Below are 26236 nucleotides of genomic sequence, written 5' to 3'. Positions count from 1 at the left end.
TCCAATTTAATAAATTGTGTTTGGTATTATCTTCTTGTATATTTTTTTTATTTGTAAATTTATTATTAAATTTGTAAAACATAAATGTGGTCTACAAATTCAATAATAAATTTACACATTTTTTATATAGAGACGGCCAGAAAACGAGATCCTACATTTCTCTTAAGTAAATAATTAAGTAAACTAAAAAGTCTTTAATCATGAGGCCGGCTAGAAGTTTCTGTCGAGTAAATTTTTCCACGTTCTTATCCTATTTCAATTTAATTGACATTAATCTATTTGATTAGCCCGGAAGGACCGCATCGGAGACCTTTCTATTTTTTTTGGACTTGACCCTTTTAGCCTCTCGGATCTCCCTGTTCAGACCTGTAGGCTGTACATATCACCTAATCAACTTTTTTTATAAGCAAGCTCGAAGTTTAAGGTAATTATTTCTTTGTTTTTTGTTTTGGTCGTTAATGTTGACTCCTTTTGTCCCTGTTCGGATCTGTTTCATATCATCTAATCAAATAAATGGCAAATCTTGTAAGGATGATTTCTTTTACAATTCGTACAATAGGAGGATTTAAATCATTTGATCAAGACCCACCCATAAATGATGCCTTTTGTTGGGAGTTGGGAGGAATACAAAATTTTTTTAATATATCGTTACAATACGTCTAAATAAAACAAATTTTAAAATTATTTTAAATTTTTTATTAATCACTATTAAATTTTAATGAAATAATAATTTTAAAAATTATCTTATTTTTTTATAAATAAAAAAATAACAAAAATTAAATAAAAAATATAACTTTTAAAATTATCCGTACCTCCATCCAAATTGCAAAGCATATATATATATATATATATATATCTTGACTTGAGCAATCAAGCTGGTCAAGGCCAGCAAATTAAACATTTGTGATTTTTTTTCTTTTTAGAAAAAAAAAAAGGGGGGGAGGGGGGTCTAGTCTACACGGGACAATTGTGAGACCCCATGTGCAGACTTTCTTCTTTCTCGTCTCATGGCCGACATCTTAGACTCAATAATTACTTTATAGACGACCACATTTAAAATATTATAAATTTAAATTTAAAATATTTAAATTTCAAAATCAATGCATTGAAGCTGAATTTTCAGTTTTCACGCGCTTTTGATATCCATATATAAATGGATGGTAATCTTCTACAATTTTTTAAAACTAGTAGATTTTCAAATTATAAAATTCAGATCGTTTTTAAGTATTAAAAGGCTAAAAAAAAAAAAAAAATTATTTATTAAAAATGTAGTATATTATCGAGACAACTTGAAAATATTTTCTTTCCAAAAAAACTTCTTTTTCACTTTTAGTAAGATGTTTCTTTTTCAGAAAACTAAAAGATAGCGATTTACTTAAATTTTTTTTCAATATAAAAAGCAATAACTTGATGAAAATATATTCAATTTTTAATTGTAATATGCCACATTTATAATAAGTAGCATTTCCTAAGCATTTTGATGCTTAATTAGAAATGGGGAATAGGATCCTCTCCAATTTTATTTAATGAAATTGATATTCTCCATTTTAAATAAAATGTCAGAAATTAAAATTGATGCATCTAACGGTGTATATAAAGTCAATGTTGACATGTTTTTCAAAATTTAAAATAATGTAAAATCATGTACACCATTAAATATATTAATTTTAAATCATGACCATAAAATGAATAGCATCCATTTCATTTAAAATTGAGAAGATCCCATTTCTAGGAATGGCCTAAATTCCATAATTTGATAATTTACAATTTATTAAGTAAAGATCAATATTTTAACATTAATAAATATATGTCTATTACTAAGATGGTAATAACCAATAATTTAACATTAAATACGTACCTTTAATTTATCATTCAAGTAAGGATATTATTTATTAATTATCATGTTTTTAATTTTTATAATTGGAAAGTGCATTTTATTGAACAAGTCCTTTGCCACAATTTTAAGGCCTTTAAAACAGCATTTGTCAAAATTTAAAGAAAACACATGTTAACATTTTATACGGCCACTTATCGCAATTCTAAGATATTTTATTGATAGCCAACTTCTACTTTTATATATATATATATATAGTATATGACTTTATTATGATTATGTTCAATCCATCACAAATTCGTAATACAAGAGTGTTAGGTTGTCTATATAAGTTTTGTACGAAGTTCATATTTAAGGTAGAAAACACATACATATGTATACCATTTACACCCTAAAACATTTTGGGCATTACTTAGACTACAATGAGAAATGAAACACAAAGAAGTATGAAAAAAATTGAACACCTAACTAAACAATAAGAATCCCAAGTTAAGTGTACCTCTAACCAACTTAGCGTGTATGCAAAAGTGACGCAAATTGAGAAGTTATAGAGGATGGGGTGAGCAAAAAGAAATTGGTGTAACTATTGCTTGAATTTTGATTATGCCCTCCGTCATAATCATTAGAACCACTAGACATAGAAAGTGACATTGCAAGTCTATTCATTGCAGAAGCAAGACGTGGTGGCCCCGGTATATTTGAAAGGAGAAGAGGCAATGGAGCCTCAAAATTGAGTACATAAATTGTTTGCCTTATTGAAGGCCTAAGGTTTCGATCAGAATGAGCGCACTAAAGCCCAACAATCATCAAACGCTCCATTTATTTTTCATCAAAATCTCCCCCTAGGCTTGGATCAGCTGCTTCAAGTACCTTTCCTATTCCATAAAGCTCCCAAACCCAATCCACCATGACTACTTGATCTTTAGGGGCTTTGGGGCTGATTAGTTTTCTTCCACAAACAATTTTCAAAGAGACAATTCCGAAACTATAAATATCTGACTCCTTACTAGCCTTCCCGGTTGTGACACATTCAGAAGCCATGTAGCCCATAGTGCCTGCCAAAACAGTGGTTTGTGACCCTTTCAAGTGGTCCACAAGCTTAGCTAGCCAAAAATCTCAAAGTTTAGCGTTAAAGTCTGAATCAAGCATAATGTTGCTTGATTTTATATCCCTATGCACAACACATTGCTCCCATTCTTCATGCAGGTAGAGCAACGCTAACGCCAATCCTTGAGCAACTTTGTACCAAATGAACCGGAAAGGATCCGAATCCTGCCATGACACAGTACTACCTCATTCAACTACCAATTGTACGCAAAGGGAAATGCTAAAAAGACAACTTTAGCACAAAAAGGTACAATGGAGTGGAACCCATGTGTGGTGCTCATTTTTACTTGATTTATGTTATTTTATTTTTAAAACAAGGAGAAAACCTTTATTATAATATGAGATCCAAAGGGCAAGATATAGTAATTAGGAATACAAAGACTCTTAAAAATGAAGTCCATGACTGAATCCTGACTTGGGGAGCAGCTATTTAAGCAAATTGACAGACAATACAAGTATCTCTTTACACATGAGTTTCACTAGAGGAGATAAGAGAGTGTATATTCTGATATTAAAAAAAAAAAAAAAAAACTATAATTGTCTAATTTAGATCTAAAATCTACCGTAGCCGGCTGCAAAAGTAACAACATAACACAAACTTAAAAAACTAGAACAATAACAAAACAATACTGGCTGGCTAAAATGAGCATAGGAAGTTGCCAGTGACGGCACATGTATACCACACGCCGGCACCAAAAATATTACTATAAGTAAAAAATATTAAAAATAAAATCTAAAAACTAGCCCAAAAACACTTGAAACTAATAAAATAAAATAAAATAAAATCATCCTTGGGGCGAAGCAGCCACCCTCTAACCGTCTAATCCCATGTGGTGGCCGAACAAATCCAAGTAGGGGGGGGGGGGTGGGGTGTCTAGGGTTCTTTGGGAGGTACTTTGGTTATCTTCAAATCACATAAACCCAATCAAAAATCTTGAGCCTCCAAAATAAACTATGGTTTTGCTCTGTTTTCATTTGGTTTTTGTTTAATTATAACTCATCCATCCATCCATCAATTTATTGATTATAAACATGGCCATCGGGCCGGCTTTCCCCATGACGTTAGCTTGATATGATTTTGGGTTTTATGGATTGGATTGTTCTTGTTATTTTTGGATTGTTCTTGTTCTTCAGTACATAGTTACAGAGCCATTATTATATGGGGCTCGTGAAGAAATTTGTGGGGCTTTTAAAACCATTATTAGCCTTCAATTCCAAGAAAAATCATATATTTTTTTTTCCTTTTCTGGGGTTGTACAAAAAGTCATATTTCATGCTGAAAGCAATAAATACATGTATATCATGTACAAAAATTGTAAAATAAAGCACGTAAGTTGATGAGTCACAAATATTGTATATTTAAATCTCTTAATTATATTAGTTAAATGTTTAATTTTGTTATTTTCTAATGTCTTTTGTAAGTTTTAATGTTTTAGTATTTTGTAGGACATTGAGATAAAATGACGGTATTTTAATTGAAATTGCAAAGGAGTGGAAAAACCGTCTCGTTTTGACTCACTTTCAAATGTGGAGAGAAATGTATATATATATATATATATATATATATATATATATATATTGGTGGAAATTTTTTGCAAAAGGAGAGACTTGTAGCCGTGAGAACCAAGCTAGACATGAAGTCCATGCAACCAAGACATAATTCTTTCCAAAGGCAGCATGTGGATAGCATTGGGAACCAAGAGAAGGCCATCAGCAACTCCAAAGCTGCTGGACAGCAACTCCAAAGCTGCTGGACAGCAGCATTGAACGCAGCACCCATCAATTCAAAGGCTGGCAGCACTACACTCCTCTCCATGCAGCAACTTCCAAGAGGACAAACCAGCTGGGCAGCACTGAACCAAAACATGCAAACACGTTTCTCCCCATACACTAGTAGCAAGCACTAGAACGTGGAGGACTTGTGGAGCTGCAGCACATCACTTTTCTTTTCTCCAAAGCAGGACCGAACTGCAGCACCGAATGGACAAAAGTTGGAAATCACATGCACTCAGGTCTCTACAATTTAGGGCTTGTTTGGCAAGTGACATTACATAACAGAACAGAGTAGTGGGTTATTAATTTTTGAAATTAGTAAAAAGTGATGATGTGATATAAAATAAAAAGAATTTGTATAAAAAAGTGAAAAAATTTTGTATTGTAGTGAATTTTTTTATTTGAATAGTAATAAAAAATTATTGATGTGATATAAAAATTAAAGTGAAAAAAGTGGGAATGTTTTGATGTTGATTAGTAGTGAAAAGTATAAAAAAATGAAAAAAAAAAAAAAAGTATATGAACAGTACTGTAATGTATTGTTCCTTGACAAACTACCCCTTAGTCCCTACACGTCATGCAGCTCCCAAAGTGCATTGGACAGCACCATCTCCACCCAACCAAACAGCATCTCTCTTTCCCAAGCTGCTGGACAGCGGCACCTCCCAAAAATCTGGACAGCACATGCACACTTTCCACCCTTCTCCCCTCCATAACGTCTAGCACCAAACATTCATTATTTATTCATTCCAAAACGAGCAGCACGGGCACAATGGATAGGAGAATAGAAAGCATCATTTTAGCTCCAGATTTTAGAGGGATGGCAGCTCATGGCAGAGGGAACTTCAGCTCCAAATTTTCAAAAGATTTTCATGCGTGACTAAAGCTCTCCTTAGGGTTTATAAAACCCTATCCAAGTATTAATAATTTAATTATATTTTTCTTTGGGGATACTTGTTTTGGGCATTGATGATTGTGTAACTATGAGAATTACAATTTCGGTTTTAATGTTAAATGCAATCATGATGAAATATTTATTTTGTCTATGAGAAAGCTTTTTATTTTGATTGTGCTCAAATTATATTTATTGTTAAAAAAATGATAAATGTAATGGTTATGCAATTGTATTATTTAAACATGCAACAAGAGGTTTTGATAGCTAGTTCATGCCTAGGATAGACAAATCATGCTACATTTTAGGTTAGAGTAATTTAGGTAGATGATTTGTACTAATCCTAAGATAAGCTACACTTAATCATTGTTTGTGTGTAACTAAATTAATAAATTTAATAGTCCATGCTTGACAAATATGGATTATACATATTTATTAATGATAGTATTTTCTTAACAATTTGTTGTGTGCTTGACACCCACACACAAATAATATCAAGCCTAAAATGAATGTCTCATGTTAATATGATAGCCATTGGTACAAGGTTAGTGGTGAAATCAATTCCTTAGTTTCCATCTCATAAAGTTCAATTTTAATTTATTTTTCAGTATTTAATTTTCGTTGTTAGTTTATAAATTAAAAATCACAAAAACAATATTTTTCTAAGGGAATAATTAGGATTGATTTTATTAAAGCTTGATATACGCAACCAATACAATCCCTATGGATCGACACCCTCAATATAGACACTGTTATACAGTGACTCGTGCTATTGCGAGTGGTATTATTATTATTGAAGTACAGAATAAGCACATCATAAGTGATAATGTAGGAGAAAATTTGAACACCTAAACAATCAAAAAGAATCTCAAATTAAGTGTATCTCTTACCAATTTAACGCGTATGCAGAAGCGATGAAGATTGAGAAGCTGTAGAGGATGAAGTGAACACAGTGGAATTGGTGTAACTATTGCCTGAATATTGATTTTGTCCTCCCTCATAATTAGTAGCAGCACTGGACATAGAAAGTGACATTGCATGTCTATTCACTGTTGGAGCAAGATGTTCTAGCCTCGGCATATTTGATGGGAGAACAGGCAATGGAGTCTCAAAATTGAGAACATGAATTGTTTGTCTTATTGAAGGCCTAAGGTCGCGATCAGGGTGAGCACACCAAAGCCCAACAGTCATCAAGCGCTCCATTTGCTGCTCATCAAAATCTCCACCAAGCTGTGGGTCAGCTGCTTCAAGTACCTTTCCAATTCCATAGAGCTCCCAAACCCACTGCACCATGACTACTTGATCTTCAGGGGCATTGTACTTGATTGGTTTTCTTCCGCAAGCAATTTCCAGAGCGACAATTCCGAAACTATAGACATCTGACTCCTTACTAGCCTTCCCGGTTGTGACACATTCAGGAGCCATGTAGCCCATGGTGCCTGCCAAAACAGTGGTTTGTGACCCTTTCAAGTGATCCACAAGCCTAGCTAACCCAAAATCTCCAAGTTTAGCGTTAAACTCTGAATCGAGCATAATGTTGCTTGATTTTATATCCCTATGCACAACGCATTGCTCCCATTCTTCGTGCAAGTAAAGCAAGGCCGATGCCAGTCCTTGAGCAACCTTGTACCTCGTTGCCCATATCAATAAGCTTTTTTCTGTAAAAAGATGTGAGTCTAAGCTTCCATTGGGCATGAACTCATAAATGAGTAAGAGTTCTCCTCTTTCATGGCACCAGCCAATGAGTTGCACCAAATTCCTATGTCTCAATTGACTTATGATTTTTACTTCTGATGCATACTCCTTTATCCCTTGTTTGGACCCTTTTGACACCCTTTTAACAGCAACGAAGGAATTTGACTCCCTTAAAAATCCTCTATAAACCCCGCCAAATCCACCCTCACCCAGCTTCTCTTCATCATTGAAATTATTGGTGGCATGAGCCAATTCTTTAAATGAGAACCTCTTTGGTCCTGTTTCTCTTTGAAATTCGTCATCCATGCTCCTATCAAAGGCAAGATCCTCTTCTGTATAACTCTTATTCCTCTTCCACAAGCAAAACAGAATTAAAGCAAACCCACCAACCAAAAAAGGCCCCCCAACACCCAACCCAATGGCTAATCCCAACCTGTTGTTTTTCCTTGGTTCGGTTACAATATCTTCCAAAGTTGAAGTAAAATTCCATGTGCGAATGGTATGTATTGCAGGATCTGCTCCTGTTGCGGCTGTGAATCCAAAAGTTACCCATTCAGGCAGATAATCTCTCAAATCAATCTTATAAGAAAGGGACTGCCATACTATAGTATTGTTTATAAGACCAGTGAAGAGAACACTCAAATTATGAGAAGTAGAATTATAAGTAATCCGAGCTTCATTAGTTCTCCCTTCCGTAATAGAAATATTAGCCCCCAACCATGAGACATTAGCAACAGATTGCGTGGAGTTTATATCAATACCTACATGTACTCCGGGCGGATCCAATCTGTTTGAATAGGTGTCAAACTCCACCGCCACAAAATGATTCTCCGTCGTGTTTAATATCTGGCTACGCCTACCAAGACCCAAAGCGCCACCATCGCTGTCTGCAGTAGTAGTCGAACCATCTGGTGCAAGGAAGAACGCTAGCCCATCTCCATAGTTAGTAATAACAGCATTCTCTCGCGAATCAATGACAAAGGAAAAATGGGTAGTGAAATCTGTAAGATTTCCGGATGCCTTGTCCCACAAGTACATGGGTCTGACATACGTGGCTCGGCCAACAGACGTTGTAGCCAATTGATTGAAACCGATGCCGGTGAGTCGGATGCCTTGGTCTTCAATGTAAGATCTGTCACATCTTAGAGGGGAGTCAGCGTTACAAGAATTGAAACTGGGGAAGTTGAAGGATAAAGCACTTGTAAATGGGCGAAGTGGTGAGAAGAAATCGGTGAACATTAATAAGAGATAAACGAGAATTAGGGGCTTTGGAAATGGGAGGTGTTTGATTTTGAAGATGTAGAAAGTCATGATTGGAACTTGGAAGGGGAGGTTTGGTCTGATGAGAAGAAATTGGAGATTGTATAAGCTGTGGTTTGAGTAGGGAGACCGATTGCTGGTGAAAAACTTCTCCAGGACTAGCCAACCATTTGCGGGGATTTGTGTGTACAGTGTAGATAAGGTCTTTCTTACCAAACAAAGCAGGTTTGAATATTGGCTGAAACGGAACTCAAGTCGTAAATGGTGTGTTCAGTCGTAGATGGTGTGTTCAGTCAAAATGATAAACGTTCAATAATTCAAAAGTGTCAGAAAAACTGACCCTTGGACACAAATAATTGTTATTCAACACAATATACACATAATTATTATTTTTTAATATATATATATATATAAGAAAAACGACTAGTAATCTAAAGGTAATAAATTACTATTTTAACATACATTTACTATTAGCAACAGATTCGCTGAGATTTTCTTTAAATAAACTAAACTACGTTTTATTTTCCTATTCAAATAAACTTTACAATACTTTCTCTTATCCTTTCTTCATATCATTTAAATATTCTTTAAATTAAATAGTAGAAAAAAATGGAGAGAAAAAGAAAGACTTTTATATTAAAATTATGTTAACTTAAGCAAAAATGCTACCATAGATTTAGGGTATCACATTTGGTTCCCTTGTTTTAGGAAACACCAAATATAATTTTTAAGAGTTTTTCCTTCATTTAAAGAAACTGCTACTAATACTCTAAGCCACTTCAAATTAGAATAGAATCATTTTTATTTCATGGTCAAAATTTGCTATTATATTTAATGGCGTACACGATGCCACATCATTTTATTTTCTTAAAAAATATGTGTCAATATTAATTGTATGTGCACATTTAAGATGATTAAAAAGTCTTCGGGGTTGTTGAACATTAAATACGTAACTTTAATTTATCAAAAAAAAAAATCACACTTGGTATCTAAATTATTATCTTATTTCAATTTAATTTTAGGTTTTCAATTTCAAGAAGATAATTAGCCCTTAAATTTTGCCCAGATTTTAAATGTCCCTTTATCTTTTTTTTTTTTTTAAATGATTGCGTGTTACCTCCGGCCATTTCTGGGGTTTGTCCCCCCCTTTTTTTTTCTTTTTTAATTTCAAGAAAAAAAAAAAACAAAAAAAAACAAAAACAGGAGAACGCCAACAGAATTGCTACCCTTTAGCATCTTCACCTAGGCATGACTATAATACTACCATAGCATTTGTCTATTGAGAACCAATGATAAAAGGAGGTTAGACAGGTAAAAACTGTAAGTGCTCCCTCACGTCAATTAAGCGATGACTTAACCTAACCTTACCGAAGATACTACCAACACCCAAGCTGGTAATCTGTCTACTTAATCTGCTAATGTTTATGACTCCAGAAACATAATCTTCCCTCTTGCAATAATCTTGATGCAGTTATATATGTGGTAAATTTTCCTCAACCTCCCAGTGAGATACACTATTACACATAAATGGTTTCTCAAGTCTTTAGAAAGATTAAAAGTCTACCGATGAGATACACTAGTGTTATTATCTAGGGGTGAAAATCCAACTGGTTATAACCGACCGGTAATCGGTAACGGAGAAAGCTTTCCTAATTTTGGTTTTTCTTATTTATTTTCTTTTCACTTATTTTAGTCCACGTGTATGTGTTTTGTGAAGAAGCTTCGAGAGAGTGAAGAAAAAAAAGGAGAAAAAAGCTTGTTGTTGCAAGAAGAACTGAGAGCTCCATTCGGTCCCTTAGAGTAGTGTGCGAAAAAACAAAAACAAAAGAGGAGAAGAGGAGTGTCCAGTAGGAGTGAGGTTTCGGCAGCACTCCTTGAGAGAGAGATAAGTCACTTTGCTCCAGCTAGGGCCCTCTCTGTGCAGTGCCGAGACAACGGTCAAAGAATTACCTTCTAAAATCACACGGTGGAGACCCAGGTTGCAGCAAAAACTTAATTCATACCATTAAAAACTGATTCTTCAAGTTTAACGTTCCATATATTCTTGAAATAAGGTTTTAAAAAAATGAATCGCATTAAATAAGGTAATCAAAAAATATTATTAAAGTTATTCATGACAATTGAATTAAATGCTAGATAAGAAGATGGAAAAAAACTATTCATCTCCGATCCTTTGCTAGTTCAAAATGGGGGATAAAGTTTTATTCTTGAAACAAGGGGATCAAGATCCCCTACAATTTTAAAGAAATTATAAATTATCAAATTACGCAACTTAGACATTTTTCGATATCGAAACGCTTGAAAAATGACACTTATTAAAAATGTGTCATGTTATCGAGACATCTAGAAATATATAATTTTCTTCCCAAAAAACTTTATTTTCACTTTTACAAAGACGTTTCTTCTTCATAAGATTAAAATACATTTTTTTGCTCAAAACTTTTTTACAACATAGAGATTAAGAACCTAATGAAAATATACTTAATTTTATAATCGTAACATGCCACATTTTTAATAGCTGACATTTTTCAAACATTTCGATACCTAGAAATGGTAAAAATTATGTAATTTAAAAATTTAAAATTTCTTTAAAATTATAGTGGATCATAATCCTCTTCTTAGTTCTTACATTTAAGTTCAAAAGATTGTGTTACAAATAAATAAATAAATAAAGGGAAAAGTACACATAACCCCCTCAAACTACCACTCAATTGTCAATGTACCCCCTAAACTACCAATTGTGTCAATCTCCCCCCTTAAACTACCAGAAAATGTCAATGTCCCCCCTAAGACCAACAAAAAGATAAAAATGACCCTAATTTTTTTTTTGAATAAGACAAAAATGTCCTCTTAAATTCAAAAAAAATTAAAACTAAAACTAAAAAACTTAAAAAAATTAAAAATTAAATTAAATAAAAAGCGAAAAAAAAAATATTTTAAAAAAAAAGAACAAATTTTTTAATTTTTTTTTTTAAAAAAAGTAAACAAAAAATAACTGATTTTTTTTTTTTAAAAAAAAAAATCAAATGAAAAAAATAAAAAAGAAAAACCAGTTTTTATTAAATTAAAAAACGAAAAATAACAAATTTTTTTAAACAAAAAAACAAAAAATAACTGAAATTTATTTATTTTAAAAAAATAAAACAAATGAAAAAAAAAACCAGTTTTTATTAAATTAAAAAACGAAAAAGAACAATTTTTTTTTTAAAGAAAAAACAAAAAATAACTGAAATTTATTTATTTATTTTAAAAAAATAAAACAAATGAAAAAAAAACCAGTTTTTATTTAATTAAAAAAACGAAAAAGAACAAATTTTTTTTTAAAAAAAAAAAAAGAAAAAAAAAACTGAAAATTATTATTTGAAAAAATAATAAAAAACAGTTTTAATTTTTAATTTTTTTGTTGGAATAATTTTTTGTTATTTTATATTTTTTTAATAATTTTTTTTAGTTTTTATTTTATTTTAATAATTTTATGAAGGGCATTTTTGTCATTAAGGGGACATTGGCATTTTCTGGTAGTTTAAGGGGGGAGATTGACACAATTGGTAGTTTGGGGGTACATTGACAATGATGTGGTAGTTTGAGGGGATTATGTATACTTTTCCCATAAATAAATCTTTGGACTGTGTTATATTTACTTTATTCATAAAAAATCAATCCGCTCAATTCCCCAAAATAAATAGGATCCTTGGTTTCAATTTTGCAAGCTTGAGTTGACTTCATTACATCTCACCTGGCCCCTCGTAATGCTAATACGGCTATACGAATATATTTTCTTCAATTGTCAATTTGATAAAGGCCAGTGAATTATAGCCCTGTTTGCTATTTCTTTTTTCTTTTTTCCTTTTTTTTTGTTTCATTTCAAACCAAAAAATAAATTCACCCAAAATAAAAATTCAAAACTCCTCCTATCTTTATATCACTTCACACAATTATCGTTTTTAAAACGAGTTAGCAAATACCATATCTTTCTAAGTGAATGCCAACATAAACAAAAGAGTAGATACTCTATTTAGAAGGCTTTTGTATAACTGTCATACAGTTAAATGGTATGGCGTTAAATTATTACTTATGCTAAAAGTTTAAGAAAATATTTAACTAAAACGGGTGGTAAATATGGAGTCAAAGCTTGAACTCATAACTTTTGACTCTGAAATCATATTAAATTAACAATTAGGGTTAAACACATTTTTGGTTCCTGAGTTTTGAAAACTTTATTTTTTTAGTCCTTGAGTTTCAATTCGCATCACAAACAATACTTCAATTTTGGAAAAATATCGAATTAGTATTTCGATCAATTTTTTCCATCTAAAAACTAACATTCCGCCACGTGTCAACGCACATGTCACATATAACAAATTACAAAATAACAAAATAAAAAATCATTCAAAATTAATTATAAATTTTTTTAAAAAAAAAAGATAAAAAAATTATTAAAGACTTAAAAAAAATGGAAAAAAATAAAATAAAATAAGAGTGGCTTTCACATGACTAGTCCATAGATGGTTTGGCCACCCCACGACAAAAAAAAATGAAGCATTTTGGCCATTGCAAGGGCCACGGGGGTGGTTCGGCCACTCCCATGGGCAAACATTCTAAATTATTTTAGAGGGTTTTGACCCTTGGGTGTGGTTCGGCCACCCCCAAGAGCCAAAACCCTTGAATTTTTATTTTTTATTTTTCTACCATGGAGTGGCCGAACCACCCCTCATGGGCCACGAGGGTGGTTTGACCACCCTTAGACCAGCTGGCTTGGGGGTAGCCAAAAACCCCAAAGGGTCAAAACCCTTGATTTATTTTTTTTTATTTTTTTTTGCCATAAGGTGGTTTGACCACCTCAGGTTGGCCAAGAGAGTGGCTGAGCCACCCCCTTGGCCAAAATGGGGGTGGCCGGCCACCCCTATGGTGGACCCCACTTCTTTTTCCTTTTTTTTTTTTTTTTTTTTTTTTTTTTCAATTTTGTATTATTTTTTTTAAGTTTTTTATTTTTTTAATTAATTTTAAAAGATTTTTTATTTTTTTTATTCTACAACACGTGGTGGGTCATTAATTTTTGGATAGAAAACTTAACCGAGGTATTAATTCGGTCTTTTTCTAAAATTGAGGTGCCATCTGTGATGCGAATTGAAACTCAAGTACTAAAAAATAAAGTTTCCAAAACTCAGGGACTAAAAGTGTACTTAATCCTAACAATTATCTTAAAACATTTAAGCTGATAAGAAATGGTAAATTTAATCATTTCATCAATACTTTAACACCTGATTTAATGACTGATTTTTATTACAAAATCATTCAATTGGAGGACAATTATTTACTCCCAAAAGACATCTCTATACCATTTGGAGGATTTTATGACCATCTAGGTAAGTAGTCCTACCATATCTACTAGCTAACTTTAACTTCCAATTTAATAAATTGTGTTTGGTATTATCTTCTTGTATATTCTTTTTATTTGTAAATTTATTATTAAATTTGTAAAATATAGATGTGGTCTATAAATTTAATAATAAATTTGCACATTTCTTATATAGGGACGGCAAGAAAACGAGATCCTACATTTCTCTTAAGTAAATAATTAAGTAAACTAAAAAGTCTTTAATCACGAGGCCGGCTAGAAGTTTCTGTCGAGTAAATTTTTCCACGTTCTTATCCTATTTCAATTTAATTGACATTAATCTATTTGATTAGCCCGGAAGGACCGCATCGGAGACCTTTCTATTTTTTTTTGGACTTGACCCTTTTAGCCTCTTGGATCTCCCTGTTCAGACCTGTAGGCTGTACATATCACCTAATCAACTTTTTTTATAAGCAAGCTCGAAGTTTAAGGTAATTATTTCTTTGTTTTTTGTTTTGGTCGTTAATGTTGACTCCTTTTATCCCTGTTCGGAACTTCGGATCTGTTTCATATCATCTGATCAAATAAATGGCAAATCTTGTAAGGATTTCTTTTCAATTCGTACAATAGGAGGATTTGAATCATTTGATCAAGACCCACCCATGAATGATGCCTTTTGTTGGGAGTTGGGCCTCCGCTATTAGCTCAGTTGCATTCACCAACTAGTCATCGGGTAATTGAAGTACCACCATCAATCCTGGTCATCACATTCGGCAATTCCAGAGTACGTGTCAACCTACAGTATTTGGATATGATCAATGTACCAGCACTACCTCCTAGGCTCCTACCCCAAGGGTGTAGGGGGTACGGGATTAGCCATTATGGCTGCATTCAATCTTATGCTCTTATATTTTGGCATCTTTAATCTTCTTTCCTTCCCATTCCTTTTTTTCAAAAAAATATTAACTTCAAAACATTCTTTAACTTTTTTCATTTTTTATATCAAATCAATACTTTTTTATTACTTTTTAAATAAAAAATTTACTACAATACAAATTTTGTTTTCAATTTTTCATATAAATTATATCAACTTTATATCACATCAATTTTAATTTTCAATCATTTAAAAAAAAACTCAAGGAGAGAGAAGGGCAAGGGGTTTTCAAACGGGACCTTAATCTTGGGACTCCTTCAAAATGGAGGAAAAAAAAAATTCTCAATTTTTTTTTTAAAATTTTTTTATTAAACCAACGTTAATACAATCACTCCTAAAACATTTAGAGGGAGAGAAAGTTCAACCATTCCTAAAGCATTTGGAAGTGATATAGGCCACCATTGATTCTTATTTGGAGTGGTCACGACCACTCTCAGAGTCTCTCAGGGGTAGCCATGGCCACCCCCAAGGGTCGTCAATGGTGGCCAGACCACCCTTGATGAGAAATTAGGAATGGCCTGACCACCCTATCTCTTTGGTAGTTTTCAAAAAATCTATATATATATAATTTGGAGGGTTTTTAAGTTTATTTGATTCGATTCCAGTTAATGTATATAAGTTATCACCAAACCAAATAGTAGGAATAGTCGTTTTATTCTACTCTCTTTTATTCTCGGTAATAACCACTTCATTTTTCAATAAAATACTTATTTTGCAAACCAAATGAAGTATTATTAACATTGTAGATTGTAAACTATCGTATTTTTTTTTTTTTTTTTTTTTAAGTTATTTTCTTGAAGACTAGCTTATGCTTTTATATATAGTATATGATGTTACTATGACCATGATGTTCAATCCATCGCAAGTTCACAATTCAGGACCATTAGGTGGTCTATACATTTATTATACGAAATTCATATTTAAGGTAGAAAACACATACATATGTATATCATTTACACCCTAAAAAATTTTGAGCATTACTTAAACTAAAATGAGAAATCAAACACAAAGATGTTTAGTGCGTGTTCAGAAGTGATGCGGATTGAAAAGTTGTAAAAGATGAATTGGTATAACTATTGTTTGAATATTGATTCCTCCCACCGTCGTAATCATTAAAATCACTAGACATAAAAAGTGACATTGCATGTCTATTCATTGTAGGAGCAAGACGTGGTGGCCTGAGTATATTTGAGGGGAGAAGAGTCAATGGAGCCTTAAAATACTGTACATTAATTGTTTGTCTTATTGAAAGCCTAAGGTTTTAATCACGATGAGTGCACTAAAGCCTAACAATCATCAAACGCTGAATCCACATCACGTCTTATTTTTATTTTTATTTTTTATTTTACACTTTCACTTTTTATTTATAAAATTCAATTGAGTTAAAATTCAACACAAAGGGCTAGGACATTCCCTACATACAATATCGTAGATTATTGGACGAATATCTTTCAACCATGTTAAATCTATTATAAGGAAAACAACCTTTTTAACTAGGCCGTGAGTTGCTGCATTTGCATCACTCTTAACATATATCATCCTAAAAAGGGCGCAAGGAATACGAAACTTTTCTAATATATCATTCACAATATGTCTAAATGAGATGACTTTAAAAATCACTATTAAACTTTTTATTGATCACTATTGAATTTTGATCAAATAATGATTTTAAAAATCATCTTATTTTTTGAAAGACCCAAAAATAACACAAAAAAAAAAGTAAAAAAAAAGCACTTTTAAAATTACTTGTACCTCCGCCTTGACATCCCTTACAAATTGCAAAGCATATATATATCTTGACTTGAGTACGCAAGCTGGCCAAGGCCAGCAAATTAAACATTTTTTTTTTGAAAAAAAAGAAGAAAAAAAAGGAGGGGTGTAGTCTACACGGGACAATCGTGTGACCCCATGCGCTATAGACTTGCTTCTTTCTCGTCTCATGGCCGACATCTTAGACTCAATAATTTTATTTTATTTTATTTTTTTAAAAAAAGTATTCTCATTAACGTAGAAAAAAAGGAGGGGGGGGGGGGTCTAGACTCTAGACTCTCTTCTTTCTTGTCTCATGGCCGACATCTTAGACTCAATAATTTTATTTTATTTTATTTTTTTAAAAAAAGTATTCTCATTAACGTAGAAAAAAAGGAGGGGGGGGGGGGGTCTAGACTCTAGACTCTCTTCTTTCTTGTCTCATGGCCGACATCTTAGACTCAATAATTACTTCAAAGACGACCACATTTAAAAATATTATAAAGTCTTCACGGGATTTTGATATCGATCAATGCATTGAAGCTGAATTTTCAGTTTTCACGCCCTTTTGATATCCAGATATAAATGGATAGCAATCTTCTACAATTTTTTAATTAGTAGATTTTCAAATTATAAAATTTAGATCGTATTTAGTCATAGAAATGCTAAAAAAAAAAATGTTATTTATTAAAAATGTTATATATCATCAAGACAACATGAAAATATTTTCTTTCCAAAAAAAACTTTTTTTTTTAACTTTTGTGAAGATGCTTCTTTTTCAAAAAACTAAAAGACAACGTTTTACTTAAACTTTTTTTCAACATAAAGAGCAAGAACCTGATAAAAATATACTCAATTTTTAATTGTAACATGCCATATTTATAATAAATAGCATTTTTCAAGCGTTTTAATGCTTAATTAGAAATGGGGAATAGAATCCTCTCAAATTTTATTTAATGAAATGAATACTCTCCATCTTAAATAAAATGTCAGAAATTGAAGTTGATGCATCTAACGGTGTATATAAAGTAAATGTTGACATATTTTTCAAAATTTAAAATAATGTGAGATCATGTACATCATTAGATGTATTAATTTTAAATCCTGACCATAAAATAAATAACATTCATTTTATTTGAAATTTAGAAGATCCTATTCTTAGAAATGGCCTAAATTCCATAATTTGATAATTTACAATTTATTAAGTAAATATCAATATTTTAATATTAATAAATATATGTCTATTACTCATATAATAATAATCAATCATTTAACATTAAATACGTACCTTTAATTTATCATTCAAGTAAAGATATTATTTATTAATTATCATGTTTTTAATTTTTATAATTAGAAAGTGCATTTTACTAAACAAGTCCTATGCCACAATTTTAAGGCCTTTAAATCGGCATTTGTCAAAATTTAAAGAAAACACATGTTAACATTTTATACGGCCACTTATCGTAATTCTAAGTTATTTTATTGACAGCCAGCTTCTGCTTTTATGTATGGTATATGACTTTATTATGATTATGATTTTTTTTTTTTTTTTGACATGTCTACATAAGAGGGGGAGGGGGGATTCGAACTAGTGACCTCCACTTCATAAGGTGTGGTCCCCGGCCGATTAAGTTTCTCCTTGAAAACCGATTACGTTGTTCAATCCATCACAAATTCGCAATGCAGGAGTGTTAGGTTGTCTACAAGTTTTGTACGAAGTTCATATTTAAGGTAGAAAACACATACATATGTATACCATTTACACCCTAAAACATTTTGGGCATTACTTAAACTACAATGAGAAATGAAACACAAAGAAATACGAAAAAAATTGAACACCTAATCAACACAATAAAAATCCCAAGTTAAGTGTACCTCTGACCAATTTAGCGCGTATGTAGAAGTGACGTGGATTGAGAAGTTGTAGAGGATGAGGTGAACAAAGAGGAATTGGTGTAACTATTGCTTGAATTTTGATTCTGTCCTCCATCATAATCATTAGAACCACTAGACATAGAAAGTGACATTGCAAGTCTATTCATTGCAGAAGCAAGACGTGGTAGCCCTGGTATGTTTGAAGGAAGAAGAGGCAATGGAGCCTCAAAATTGAGTACATGAATTGTTTGCCTTATTGAAGGCCTAAGGTTTCGATTCGGATGAGCACACCAAAGCCAAACAATCATCAAACGCTCCATTTGTTTCTCATCAAAATCTCCCCCTAGCCTTGGATCAGCTGCTTCAAGTACCTTTCCTATTCCATAAAGTTCCCAAACCCAATCCACCATGACTACTTGATCTTCAGGGGCTTTGGGATTGATTGGTTTTCTTCCACAAGCAATTTCCAAAGCGACAATTCCAAAACTATAGACATCTGACTCCTTACTAGCCTTCCCGGTTGTGACACATTCATGAGCCATGTAGCCCATGGTGCCTGCCAAAACAGTGGTTTGTGACCCTTTCAAGTGATCCACAAGCCTAGCTAGCCCAAAATCTCCAAGTTTAGCGTTAAAAATCTGAATCAAGCATAATGTTGCTTGATTTTATATCCCTATGCACAACGCATTGCTCCCATTCTTCATGCAAGTAGAGCAACGCTAACGCCAGTCCTTGAGCAACTTTGTACCTCATTGCCCAGATCAATAAGCTATCTTGTGTAAAAAGATGTGAATCTAAACTTCCATTGGGCATGAACTCATAGACAAGTAAGAGTTCTCCTCTTCCATGGCACCAGTATGACGACCCATTTTTTTTTTTTTTTTTTTAAACATATAATGAGTCATCACAGTGGCACGACTACATGTCGTTCAGCCAACATACAGCACACATTCCATAACATGTACCTAATAATCAGAGTTCCATCTACGCAGCGGATAACACATAATAACATTATCAATATAGAGGAAGGTGCATCTATAAATAACAGTTAATTACAACAAAAAGAGCCATTACTGTCTATCTGTTTAAGACTTTTACATAGTTATTAAATACATACCAAAAGACTGGCTCATAAATACAAGTGTCACAGGCAACACGAGCCATAAACTAAGTCTAACAAAAGGCAAACAACCCATAGTCCAACCATTATAACTGTCGTGTCGGGCATCAGTCATAACATCCCAAGTACTATGCTACGACGTCATTCATTAGATTCATTGAACCTGCAGCCAAAGCATCAGAGTCTGTACGGTTGTGGGTTTAACCACATCCGTACAGGTGAAGGTATGAGTTCACCACCTCAGTAGTATAAGACTCACTAAGTATACAATATACACAGACATAATTGCATGCAGGGTTCAACAACGTTATTCACAAATCATTAAGTTCACACAACACATCATTGAGTACAAGTCATGCTATTCATTACGCACTTATATCTTATTACAGTTTCTACTAACAACATTCCACGTATACCATAATCTATATTCCACAAGTCTCACGAGTGCTAGCACTTCAATGCTAGACTTACCGTCAACACCGCCCGTAAAGCTACGACTCTCAAGGCATTCATCTCACGTGTACTAGCACTTCAATGCTAGACTTACCACATATCTCACTAGTGCTAGCACTTCAATGCTAGGCTTACCATCAACACTGCCCGTAAAGCTACGACCCGCAAGGCATACATCTCACATGTGCTAGCACTTCAATGCTAGGCTTACCACACGTCTCACAAGTGCTAGCACTTCAATGCTAGGCTTACCACTTATCTCATTAATGCTAACGCTTCAATGCTAGGCTTACCACACATCTCAGCCAAGAGCTGTTAACCTCTGGCCTACCACTCATCTCAGCCAAGAGCTGCTACACTATGGCCTACCACTGTGCCAGATACTACAACACTGGACTTACCATCTATCAACTACCGAGTTCTCATTAATCCAAATTACCTTATCATACCCCTATTGTCACACACGTATGTCCAAACAATATTTTCATCTACACGCATCCACAATTCCACCATCAATACATTCCAATTTCAACAACATCAATTTATCATCACAATTCTCAATCCAAATATATCATAACTCATTCACATATATTTTACCAACACTTCCATAGCCATAAATACATTACAATTTCAACATCCATTTATCCATACAATTACAAACTAATATATCTCATCTCAATCATAAACAATTTGCTCAATAAATTCCATAATCATAAACAATCAAGATTCCTCAACATCTATTTATCTACACAATTACAAACCAATGTATCACAACTCAATCATAAACAATTTCCTCAACAAATTCCATAATCATAAATAATCAAGATTCCTCAACATCTATTTATCTACACAATTACAAACCAATGTATCACAACTCAATCATAAACAATTTCCTCAACAAATTCCATAATCATAAATACAACCAATCATTATCAATATCAACTTATCATTACAATTCCCAATCCAATAACTCACAATTCAATTACATGTATCTTCACCAACAAATTCTATAATCATAAATGCAACCAAATGTAATCAAATGCAACAATACGTAAATCTAAGTTCCTAGGATTCCTCAGTGAGTAGAATACTCACCTTGGCTGCATTGGACTCATGACTCCAACATCCCTCCGTGTTCTGGTTACTTGAACTCTAGATTGGGGTTCACGTTGAAGTCTCTCATCATGACACGTGCCTGCAAATATTTATGGCTTTAGACTATGCTATTGGACTCATGCTCTATGACACACAAACTACCCGCGTGCTTACACATTGCATTACTCGCTTCTAAAGCTAGCTAGGTGCCTTAAGCTATTATTAGGTTTACCGTTGGTTCTTGATTCCTATTGTATCTTGTTTATTAACATAAAATGTATTTACTTATTTTACTAGCTTACTTATTATTGTTGCCTCATTATCATTGTTAATCCATAAATGACTAGTTGTTTATTTACTAAGTTAATAAGGTATATCGTACTCATATACATGTATATACATATTTATATATACAACATAAGTTGAGTTTAAACCTAGCTTAATAGTACATTCAACTATTCCAAATGGATTCAAAACCTAATTAGGTATTCCCAAAATATTGCTAATTTATTAATTGTTCTTTAATACCATAAGGCTATTTTGGGACATATCACAATCTTATGACTCTTTCACCTTAAATCATCTCACTTATCGCTTTACTATATTATTAGGTCGTAGGACCTTAATGAAGCAATTGGTTAATAACTACATCGGGCTAGGTATAATTTCATGCACTAATGTATTCTATTTGCTTGTTTATCATTATTACCCATTATCTTGATCTTAATTGAACCCTTATACATATATTGATTCACCTTTTCCATTGACACAAAAGGAATCTAAACATATTAACTTCAACATCAAAACATCAAGTCTCTTCTATTAACCACCTAAGCAAGCAAATCACCCATTCTAAAATCAAACATTTAAACACCAACAATCCATAACGATTCACCACAACAAAACCTCTTGTTGCATGTTTAAATAATACAATTGCATAACCATTACATTTATCATTTTTTTAACAATAAATATAATTTGAGCACAATCAAAATAAAAAGCTTTCTCATAGACAAAATAAATATTTCATCATGATTGCATTTAACATTAAAACCGAAATTGTAATTCTCATAGTTACACAATCATCAATGCCCAAAACAAGTATCCCCAAAGAAAAATATAATTAAATTATTAATACTTGGATAGGGTTTTATAAACCCTAAGGAGAGCTTTAGTCACGCATGAAAATCTTTTGAAAATTTGGAGCTGAAGTTCCCTCTGCCATGAGCTGCCATCCCTCTAAAATCTGGAGCTAAAATGATGCTTTCTATTCTCCTATCCATTGTGCCCGTGCTGCTCGTTTTGGAATGAATAAATAATGAATGTTTGGTGCTAGACGTTATGGAGGGGAGAAGGGTGGAAAGTGTGCATGTGCTGTCCAGATTTTTGGGAGGTGCCGCTGTCCAGCAGCTTGGGAAAGAGAGATGCTGTTTGGTTGGGTGGAGATGGTGCTGTCCAATGCACTTTGGGAGCTGCATGACGTGTAGGGACTAAGGGGTAGTTTGTCAAGGAACAATACATTACAGTACTGTTCATATACTTTTTTTTTTTTTTTTCATTTTTTTATACTTTTCACTACTAATCAACATCAAAACATTCCCACTTTTTTCACTTTAATTTTTATATCACATCAATAATTTTTTATTACTATTCAAATAAAAAAATTCACTACAATACAAAATTTTTTCACTTTTTTATACAAATTCTTTTTATTTTATATCACATCATCACTTTTTACTAATTTCAAAAATTAATAACCCACTACTCTGTTCTGTTATGTAATGTCACTTGCCAAACAAGCCCTAAATTGTAGAGACCTGAGTGCATGTGATTTCCAACTTTTGTCCATTCGGTGCTGCAGTTCGGTCCTGCTTTGGAGAAAAGAAAAGTGATGTGCTGCAGCTCCACAAGTCCTCCACGTTCTAGTGCTTGCTACTAGTGTATGGGGAGAAACGTGTTTGCATGTTTTGGTTCAGTGCTGCCCAGCTGGTTTGTCCTCTTGGAAGTTGCTGCATGGAGAGGAGTGTAGTGCTGCCAGCCTTTGAATTGATGGGTGCTGCGTTCAATGCTGCTGTCCAGCAGCTTTGGAGTTGCTGTCCAGCAGCTTTGGAGTTGCTGATGGCCTTCTCTTGGTTCCCAATGCTATCCACATGCTGCCTTTGGAAAGAATTATGTCTTGGTTGCATGGACTTCATGTCTAGCTTGGTTCTCACGGCTACAAGTCTCTCCTTTTGCAAAAAATTTCCACCAATATATATATATATATATATATATATATATATATATATACATTTCTCTCCACATTTGAAAGTGAGTCAAAACGAGACGGTTTTTCCACTCCTTTGCAATTTCAATTAAAATACCGTCATTTTATCTCAATGTCCTACAAAATACTAAAACATTAAAACTTACAAAAGACATTAGAAAATAACAAAATTAAACATTTAACTAATATAATTAAGAGATTTAAATATACAATATTTGTGACTCATCAACTTACGTGCTTTATTTTACAATTTTTGTACATGATATACATGTATTTATTGCTTTCAGCATGAAATATGACTTTTTGTACAACCCCAGAAAAGGAAAAAAAAATATATGATTTTTCTTGGAATTGAAGGCTAATAATGGTTTTAAAAGCCCCACAAATTTCTTCACGAGCCCCATATAATAATGGCTCTGTAACTATGTACTGAAGAACAAGAACAATCCAAAAATAACAAGAACAATCCAATCCATAAAACCCAAAATCATATCAAGCTAACGTCATGGGGAAAGCCGGCCCGATGGCCATGTTTATAATCAATAAATTGATGGATGGATGGATGAGTTATAATTAAACAAAAACCAAATGAAAACAGAGCAAAACCATAGTTTATTTTGGAGGCTCAAGATTTTTGATTGGGTTTATGTGATTTGAAGATAACCAAAGTACCTCCCAAAGAACCCTAGACACCCCCCCCCCCCCCCCCCCCCCCCTACTTGGATTTGTTCGGCCACCACATGGGATTAGACGGTTAGGGTGGCTGCTTCGCCCCAAGGATGATTTTATTTTATTTTATTTTATTAGTTTCAAGTGTTTTTGGGCTAGTTTTTAGATTTTATTTTTAATATTTTTTACTTATAGTAATATTTTTGGTGCCGGCGTGTGGTATACATGTGCCGTCACTGGCAACTTCCTATGCTCATTTTAGCCAGCCAGTATTGTTTTGTTATTGTTCTAGTTTTTTAAGTTTGTGTTATGTTGTTACTTTTGCAGCCGGCTACGGTAGATTTTAGATCTAAATTAGACAATTATAGTTTTTTTTTTTTTTTTTTAATATCAGAATATGCACTCTCTTATCTCCTCTAGTGAAACTCATGTGTAAAGAGATACTTGTATTGTCTGTCAATTTGCTTAAATAGCTGCTCCCCAAGTCAGGATTCAGTCATGGACTTCATTTTTAAGAGTCTTTGTATTCCTAATTACTATATCTTGCCCTTTGGATCTCATATTATAATAAAGGTTTCTCCTTGTTTTAAAAATAAAATAACATAAATCAAGTAAAAATGAGCACCACACATGGGTTCCACTCCATTGTACCTTTTTGTGCTAAAGTTGTCTTTTTAGCATTTCCCTTTGCGTACAATTGGTAGTTGAATGAGGTAGTACTGTGTCATGGCAGGATTCAGATCCTTTCCGGTTCATTTGGTACAAAGTTGCTCAAGGATTGGCGTTAGCGTTGCTCTACCTGCATGAAGAATGGGAGCAATGTGTTGTGCATAGGGATATAAAATCAAGCAACATTATGCTTGATTCAGACTTTAACGCTAAACTTTGAGATTTTTGGCTAGCTAAGCTTGTGGACCACTTGAAAGGGTCACAAACCACTGTTTTGGCAGGCACTATGGGCTACATGGCTTCTGAATGTGTCACAACCGGGAAGGCTAGTAAGGAGTCAGATATTTATAGTTTCGGAATTGTCTCTTTGAAAATTGTTTGTGGAAGAAAACTAATCAGCCCCAAAGCCCCTAAAGATCAAGTAGTCATGGTGGATTGGGTTTGGGAGCTTTATGGAATAGGAAAGGTACTTGAAGCAGCTGATCCAAGCCTAGGGGGAGATTTTGATGAAAAATAAATGGAGCGTTTGATGATTGTTGGGCTTTAGTGCGCTCATTCTGATCGAAACCTTAGGCCTTCAATAAGGCAAACAATTTATGTACTCAATTTTGAGGCTCCATTGCCTCTTCTCCTTTCAAATATACCGGGGCCACCACGTCTTGCTTCTGCAATGAATAGACTTGCAATGTCACTTTCTATGTCTAGTGGTTCTAATGATTATGACGGAGGGCATAATCAAAATTCAAGCAATAGTTACACCAATTTCTTTTTGCTCACCCCATCCTCTATAACTTCTCAATTTGCGTCACTTTTGCATACACGCTAAGTTGGTTAGAGGTACACTTAACTTGGGATTCTTATTGTTTAGTTAGGTGTTCAATTTTTTTCATACTTCTTTGTGTTTCATTTCTCATTGTAGTCTAAGTAATGCCCAAAATGTTTTAGGGTGTAAATGGTATACATATGTATGTGTTTTCTACCTTAAATATGAACTTCGTACAAAACTTATATAGACAACCTAACACTCTTGTATTACGAATTTGTGATGGATTGAACATAATCATAATAAAGTCATATACTATATATATATATATATAAAAGTAGAAGTTGGCTATCAATAAAATATCTTAGAATTGCGATAAGTGGCCGTATAAAATGTTAACATGTGTTTTCTTTAAATTTTGACAAATGCTGTTTTAAAGGCCTTAAAATTGTGGCAAAGGACTTGTTCAATAAAATGCACTTTCCAATTATAAAAATTAAAAACATGATAATTAATAAATAATATCCTTACTTGAATGATAAATTAAAGGTACGTATTTAATGTTAAATTATTGGTTATTACCATCTTAGTAATAGACATATATTTATTAATGTTAAAATATTGATCTTTACTTAATAAATTGTAAATTATCAAATTATGGAATTTAGGCCATTCCTAGAAATGGGATCTTCTCAATTTTAAATGAAATGGATGCTATTCATTTTATGGTCATGATTTAAAATT

General features: G+C 33.1%; 2 protein-coding genes across 3 annotated transcripts; both read right to left on the bottom strand.

The window, feature by feature from the left end:
* Positions 1–4504: 4504 nt before the first annotated feature.
* Positions 4505–8837, bottom strand: LOC133882271 (L-type lectin-domain containing receptor kinase IX.1-like). 2 transcript variants are annotated; one of them, XM_062321399.1, is made up of 2 exons: positions 6497–8837; positions 4505–4909 (listed from the first exon to the last, which is right to left on the bottom strand). In XM_062321399.1, exon 1 carries the CDS (start codon positions 8610–8612, stop codon positions 6501–6503), a length of 2112 nt encoding a protein of 703 aa, XP_062177383.1. In that variant the 5' UTR covers positions 8613–8837; the 3' UTR covers positions 4505–4909; positions 6497–6500. The 2 variants fall into 2 exon arrangements, with proteins under 2 accessions (XP_062177383.1, XP_062177384.1); XM_062321400.1 differs by lacking the exon at positions 4505–4909 and adding an exon at positions 5284–5433.
* Positions 8838–18277: 9440 nt separating this feature from the next.
* LOC133882195 (L-type lectin-domain containing receptor kinase IX.1-like) lies at positions 18278–21391 on the bottom strand. Its single transcript, XM_062321310.1, has 2 exons — positions 21126–21391; positions 18278–19761 (listed from the first exon to the last, which is right to left on the bottom strand). The coding sequence occupies exon 2, from the start codon at positions 19006–19008 to the stop codon at positions 18469–18471; it is 540 nt and encodes a 179-aa protein (XP_062177294.1). The 5' UTR covers positions 19009–19761; positions 21126–21391; the 3' UTR covers positions 18278–18468.
* Positions 21392–26236: the final 4845 nt, after the last annotated feature.

This window comes from Alnus glutinosa, chromosome 11, assembly GCF_958979055.1.
Source record: "Alnus glutinosa chromosome 11, dhAlnGlut1.1, whole genome shotgun sequence".
NCBI lineage: Eukaryota > Viridiplantae > Streptophyta > Magnoliopsida > Fagales > Betulaceae > Alnus > Alnus glutinosa.
This window is presented reverse-complemented; position numbering and strand designations above follow the sequence as displayed.